Source organism: Nematolebias whitei, chromosome 20 (genome assembly GCF_014905685.2).
Source record: "Nematolebias whitei isolate Nwh7 chromosome 20, NemWhi1, whole genome shotgun sequence".
Taxonomy (NCBI): Eukaryota; Metazoa; Chordata; class Actinopteri; order Cyprinodontiformes; family Rivulidae; genus Nematolebias; species Nematolebias whitei.
In genome coordinates this window covers 4,916,551-4,923,467 of record NC_056517.1, presented here as the reverse complement: position 1 = coordinate 4,923,467, position 6,917 = coordinate 4,916,551, and the positions used below count along the sequence as shown (strand labels likewise).

Sequence of the window (6,917 nt, the reverse complement as noted above, 5' to 3'; positions counted from 1 at the left end):
TTCTCTCTGTTCATTCTCTCTGTTCATTCTCTCTGTTCATTCTCTCTTTTGCTCTTGAAGAATACGGTCACTTTCACCCGCTCCTCCCTCCTTCCTGCTTTTTTGCTCTCTTGTCCTGTGAACCTACTCAGAACCTTTCTTGACACATCTTCCAAATTGAAATTTATTATGGATCTGGTCAGCTGGTCTCTCAACGCAATCGAGAAAACTTTTCGGGGTTTGGAGTCGTTGGAAATCTGGATTGTCGACAAATTAGGGAACGCCAGCAGCTGTTTAAGCTGTCTGGAATGTGTGTGCCGAGCTTGGCAACACTCAGACTGTGTGTGAACTAACTGTGGACCTGTATCAGAGCTGAGCAAGCAGGACTGTGGAGCTTTGTGATGATGTGTTCATGGACGGTTGGAAGGAATAGATCTTGGAGAAGTTGTCAGCCCGACATCGGCAGAATGTCCACAGATCTGTCTGTTTGGAGTTACCATTGATTGTTCCAGCTGAACTGAAGGAGACACGTCAGTAGAGTCTGCCTGCCCTAAACAATTGTTGTTGATCTGAATTTGGCCTCCCCACTGGCCTTGGACAGGCCAACTTATCTCAAATTGCTCCTGGAGGATACGTAAACTAAGAAGCTCTGCCTCCCCCCACCCCCGAGGACATCTGTGGCCTTATCAAAACTGTGCCGCTGATAGACACTGTAGTATGTTATCAGAACTTGGGAACTTTCTGGAGCGTCCATGAACAACTCACCACCTTTGTTGACCTCCTTTGTATAAATGTGTTATGATGTCACTGTATGTTGCTGTTTATGTTGCCAGGTCTGTTTTGCATCTTTTACTCTGTGCCCCGGACAGGACGTGATGTGAGACAGGATTTTTTTAAACTTCCCCACCCTCGTGTTCTTTTCCTCATCTACTATGTATGTTGTATGTCAGTGTTTTTCAAAGTGGGGGCAGCCAGGGTGCGCTAGGGGGGCCTCAGAAAGCTGGAGAGAATATAAAAAAAACAAAAATTAATAATAATAATAATAATAATTGCCCACTAGGGCAATCTGTATCTGTCATTTCCAGATAAACTCACTTAAGAGAGGTTAGATTTATTTTGTTTTGCTCTTCTGGTCAACATTTAGTTGAAAATTAGGTTTTTTTTCAGTGGGAGTATGATACAGTGTTTAAAACACGTTGGTTAATAACATTTTTATGCTCAGCAGCTGTAATAATGAATTGAATATAGTGAATAAAAGTTAAAACTTTCTAAAAGTGATGTTTATTTACATATTTTGTAGCGTTGTTTGTGTATTTGCGAGGGGGGCCTCAGCCAGAAGCTAATGCTGTTTGGGGGGGCCATGGCATGGAAAAGTTTGGGAACCCCTGTTGTATGTAACAGGTCTCTCTTGTTAATGTGTGTAAGTGAGCGTCTCGGTGTCTGTGGATTGTCCTGTATGGTTTCTGCCTCCCTCGGTGTCTCCCCGATGATGATGTAAGTTTTGATGCCGTGTCAGCCCCTTGTTTTATTGAATAAAAGTAATTTAATTATCTTTCCTCCGAGTTCTCCACCTCTGCCTACACTTGGGTTCTACTAAACGACAGAAACCTGATAGTATTTGCACGAATGCCAACAGAGAAAAGTTAACTGTTTTGTATATTTTGAGAAATGTGATTAAAAAAAGCTACTTGAGCAAACAGACAGTAGTTATTTGCATTAGACCTTTAATCCAACAATGAACTGTTTAGTCTGGAACAACAAAAAAGGTTAAATCTGGACCAGTTTCTCTAAGTGAGAAACGTTTTGTCTTCCATCCAGAGGACTTCCTCAGTCTATGGCCTGCCAACCAGACCTGTCCCATAGGTAGCCTTCACTGCTGAGTTTCAAGATAACGTCCTGTTGGAATCTCATAAGTAGGTTTTTAAACAGGTGCAGAACACACCCATCCAAAACAACCAATCATCACGTACAACAATCAACTGTTTTAGGCCAGATCAACTGGTTTTCTTTTTCAGAAACAGATCCTGTTTAACTCTGAACGCTAGGAAACACCTTGTTTCTGGGACCTTTCTTCCCTCCATTGATTACGGTGACATTATTTACATGAACGCTACACCCTGCAGATGTTGTATGCTGCAGATGTTGTATGCTGCAGATGTTGTATGCTGCAGATGTTGTATGCTGCAGATGTTGTATGCTGCAGATGTTGGATGCTGTCTATCATGAAGCACTAAGATTCATAACTGGCTGTGATTATCGTGCCCACCACTGCACCCAGTATTCACTGGTTAACTGGACATCATTAACTTCACGCAGACTCTCTCACTGGTACATTTTCATCTTTAAATCACTTCTTGGTCTGCTGCCTTCATACATCTCCTCCTACATGTCTCTGTGTGAGTGCAGCTACAGCGTGCGCTCTCAGGACATCATTACCTGCAGTGTTCCCTCAGTGAGGACTGAACTAGACAAAAGGGCCTTCTCCTACTCCGCTCCTGTTTCCTGGAATATCTTACAAAAAGAACTAAAGCTCTCGACCTTTGACCTCTCTAAAGTGGCTTCAAACATCTGTTAAGTTCCTGGAAAAACCAATGCAGACATGTTCCTGTTTTTAGTTTTCTGTTATCTCTTTACAACCTAGCTGTTTTTTTTTTTTGTTACATTTTCTTTTAAATACCATTTTATTTTCACTTGTTAAAAAAAAAACAAAATATGTATGCATCCTTTATGATTGTCTGTTGTTGTCTTTGTTAAAAAAATCAGGTCTCTCTTGTAAATGAGCCCCCGAGGCTCAATGGGACTAACCTGTCTAAATAAAGGTTGAATGAAAAATAGAGATGCTCACCACTGAGAGGACTGTGTCCCCTTGTGTGGTCTGTCCTCCTGTGTCTCCCTCGTGATTAGTCCTGTTGTGTTTATCCCCTCGTTAGCGTCTTTATATTCTGTGTTCTGTTATTGTTCCCCTGTCCGAGGACCGTCCTTCATGGTGTGTTCTGTTCCTGCTCCTCCCGTGATCATCTCCCGTTATGCGAGTTTTTGTTGTGTTTAATAAATAACTTTTATTTTAATACCGAATCCTCCGAGTCCTGCCTGCACGTGGGTTCCAACCAACGACGGATGCTGAAAACTGAAGCTCTGTTTCTGACAGAAAAGTAGTTTCCCAAATTGATTTGAGCACGTTTAACATTTAAGTGACAAACCTGCAAGTCTGTGCAACACTGGCAAAAACTTTGCAACCGCTACAATAGTTTCAAGACGCTTTGGAAACTCTCTGGTGACTGTCGTTTATCAACTAGTTCATATAAGTTGCAGCCCAGTGAGGTCACCTGACTGGTGGCGAGCTTGAACTGGGTTGACTATAGATGATTACTTTCTGAAAATGTTGGCTGTTCATGAGAAGTTTTTGTTGACAGACAACAATTAATGCCTAAATTATACGCAAAAATCTTGAAGCTTGTGTTGCAGCTCACATATTTGTCAGATAGCCTGTTATAGCAAGGTCTGTGCATCGTTCGTTTCCGTGAGTTTTATTAAAACGACGCGAAGCAATTGATAAAGAAAATGAAGCATTATCTGAAACTTTGACTAAAAACCAGTATGTTACGATGGAGACTTGACCTGATGGAGTTTATGGGTGGAAATATTTGGACCACCCATGTAGAGTTAGTTGTTGCCAGAAGTCTAAAGGTTCTCGCTGGCGTCAGGTGCTCAGTCAGCAGATCCTTTCACTCCTGCCTGGTAGAAAATGTTTCTCTGTGGATCACATTTGTTCCTGTTTCACCATCATGTGACCAGAAACCAGTGTGTTCCCACCCTGTCAACTGGTATTACCGTTTACTAACGTGTTGGAGTCCCTCTGATCTTTTTCTGTTCGTTCCTCGTGATTTAACACGTCATCAAAAATGACTCTTCACGTCTCTAAATGAACAAGATCACCACACAGGAGACAAACGTTTACACTCTTCAGTGTGCACGTTGTGTCCACACTAACAAATATGACGGGGACACGGCAGATTGTTTCACCTGTTTTGTGTGAGATTGTTCATCAATTTAAAACGTCTGTTGGTTATTAAAATTACTTTTCAGTCGCATCGAGCTGTGAACTATAATTTATACAACCCCAATATGAAAAGAGGGGGCTTTGTGTAAAATGTAAATAAAAGATAAATGCAGTCATTTGCTAATTTCATAAACCAAAATGTTCTTCTGAACAGAACAAAGTAAACGTAAACAATGTTGAAACTAAAAAAGTGTAGCTTTTTTTAAGAATAAGGGTATTTTTAGTTTTATGACAGCAACACATTTTAACAAAATGTTGACACGTTTACTTTTGTAAAAACAATCTGCAAATGTCCAGGAACTGAAGAGACCAGTTCATGAAGTTTTGAAGGGGACCGTTGTCCAGTTAGGGAGACTGCCCATGCCAGAGGCGCTAATGCACCCCCATACCATCAGAGAGGCAGGCTTTTGAACTGTGCACTGATACCAAACAAGTGTTGGATGGTGGATGCGGTTTCAGAACAGAGTTTCAAATTTCACTTTGTCTGATGACAGAAAAGCTTTTAGTCCAGATGTGGTTTCTTTGCATGATGGATCTTTAACAAGCATTCATGGATGGAGAACTGCGTCCACAGGCAGTGGTTTGTAGAAGTTTTCCTGAGCCCAGTCTTGTCCTTTGACCTCAGAGATTTCTCCCAATTCTTGAACATGTTTAAAGTCTTCCATATATTCTAAGGACGAACATTTCGGTAGTCCCTCACTACTTTGTGGTTCGACTTTCACCGACTCACCCTTTCACGGTTTTTCAACATAAGATTGGACGTGACACACAAATGGCTGATTGATGGATGAGCCGCACGATCGGCATGACATTTTTTTATTTAAAATAATATATTTTAAATCATTTAGCACCTGCTGCTCCTGTGTGCAGCCCACAGCTGCAGGAGAAGCTCCCTCCTGCAGAATGTCAGACCTCCACTCTGCAGCGGAGAAGTGGGCGTGGCCGAGAGCACTGGCAGAGAGCAGATCATGACGTGCTGTGCTCTTTTAGAGCGTTTAGACACATTGTTTAGAATATTGCAAGAGTGTGGGAAGGGTTTAAAACACTTAACATGTTTAAAACTTTTAAAACCTTTTTCAAAGAGTTTAAAAAGGTTATATGTATTTCTACTTACTACTTGTACTACTATTCCTACTTGGCGGTTTTTCACTTATCGCGGGGGGACTGGGAGTGAAAAACCCTGTGATAAACGAGGGACTACTGTTTATGTTTCACTATTTGTAGACACAGTTTCCCAAACTGTTTAACCTCTGTCCATCTTTACTTATGAAAGATTCAGACTCTCTAAAATGCTCCCTATGTACCTAGTACTCTTACTAACCTATTAGTTGCAAAATGCTCCTCCAGCGGTTTCCTATTTTCAACCTATTGTTGCCCATATCCCAACATTTTATAGGCGCTGTTGCTACCATCCAAATCAAAGTTTGGTCCCTAGAATCATTTGGTCCTTGCTTTGTGCAGGATATTTATGGTCCACTGCCAAATGGCAGGTCGTAATGTTTTGGTATGTCTGTGCTAGTGTTTGTTTGACTGTTCTCATATGTCAAGAAGCACTACACAACTTTTAATGAAAGTTTCAGAAAGTAATCATTTCATGTGCGTCTAATACGGGTTACAGAGAAGCAAACAGCCACACACGAGCAAAAACATTATCACCGGCCTTTAGCCTTTCAGAGCAGGGCTGTAAAAAGAGAGAGACAGAAAAACGGATGCAGTGACTATGGACACGCGAGATTCTTAAAGAAAATATTTAAAGAAAGGGATAAATGTCTTTAAATGAAAGTTCAACACAACAGCTGTGTAAAAGTGCCATTTCTTTGTCTGCACACACGACAGAAAGTCGAGCGCTGGAAAATGAAGGAATGTGTACAGATTTGAAAACGACATATTTCAAACGTCTGAAAACTCAAACGTTCAAACAATGAACAGTTTTCATGTGTTCAGGACTCTTTAGGTTCATGGTAATGTTTGCAGATAAGTATCAGCTGTTGATGTCTTATGTCAGTGAGTCTTAGAGGTATAGAAACAAATATCTGTCCGTTTTTTCCAAGTATTGTTCATGTTCCTGTGTGTGTGAGTCTGTAGTACATCCCAAGTGTGTACTCTGAGTGTGTATGTCCAGATGGTGTATCACACGTTGGGAATGTTGTTTATAGATGACGAGAGAGCGATGAACGCCAGACTCAAAGGCATGAACGCTCTTAGCGGGCAGCACCGACACAACTGCTCTGAACAGAGAACAGTAAATGAACTGTACTTATATAGCACCTTTCTATCTTATTTCAAGATACTCAAAGCGCTTCACACGACAGTCTGTGCCTCATTTACCCATTCATACAGCTCTATACTAGATCTCTACAAAGCTAATGGAACAAATCATTCTAAAGAGACTAATCAGAGCTTTATCACATTCATACACTGATGGGACACACATCAGAGGTTATGAGGGGTTCAGTGTCTTGCCCATGGACACTTCAACATGTGACTGCTGGTGGATTCGAACCCCCAACTCTTGCATTGGAGGACGACTGCTCTAACCACTCAGCCACAGCCGCCCCATGCCCCAGTACAGCTGATACTCCACGAGAAGTAAAAAAAACTACTCAACATTCTTTTGAACATTTCATACTCGATGAGAAACTGCAGCACAAAACTCCTAGAATGCTCCTCCCTCCTCCCAACGGCGCCAGAACTGACGTCTTCCCAATGTGGTCTTCACTCTTCTGTCTGTAAAGACTTTTGCTTCCATTACCGCTACTAGACACTTTTATTATACAGACTGAGACAGTAAACATTGTTTGGCATTTGATAGTTTTATAACAAAGAGACTGCTGCTGTCTCCGATAGACGGTGAAGGAGAATTCAAAAAGCGTTCAAT

The 6,917-nt window shown here is 41.4% G+C and overlaps 1 protein-coding gene across 1 annotated transcript in view; it reads left to right on the top strand.

Annotated features, from left to right (window-relative positions):
• LOC119426807 (vasoactive intestinal polypeptide receptor 2-like) overlaps positions 1-6,917 on the top strand; it is a 41,677-nt gene that overhangs the window by 21,347 nt on the left and 13,413 nt on the right. Inside the window, exons 6-7 of the mRNA XM_037694388.1 lie at positions 3,445-3,467; positions 5,133-5,180. Coding sequence (XP_037550316.1) covers positions 3,445-3,467; positions 5,133-5,180 — 71 coding nt within the window. The remainder of the gene's footprint in view (positions 1-3,444; positions 3,468-5,132; positions 5,181-6,917) is intronic.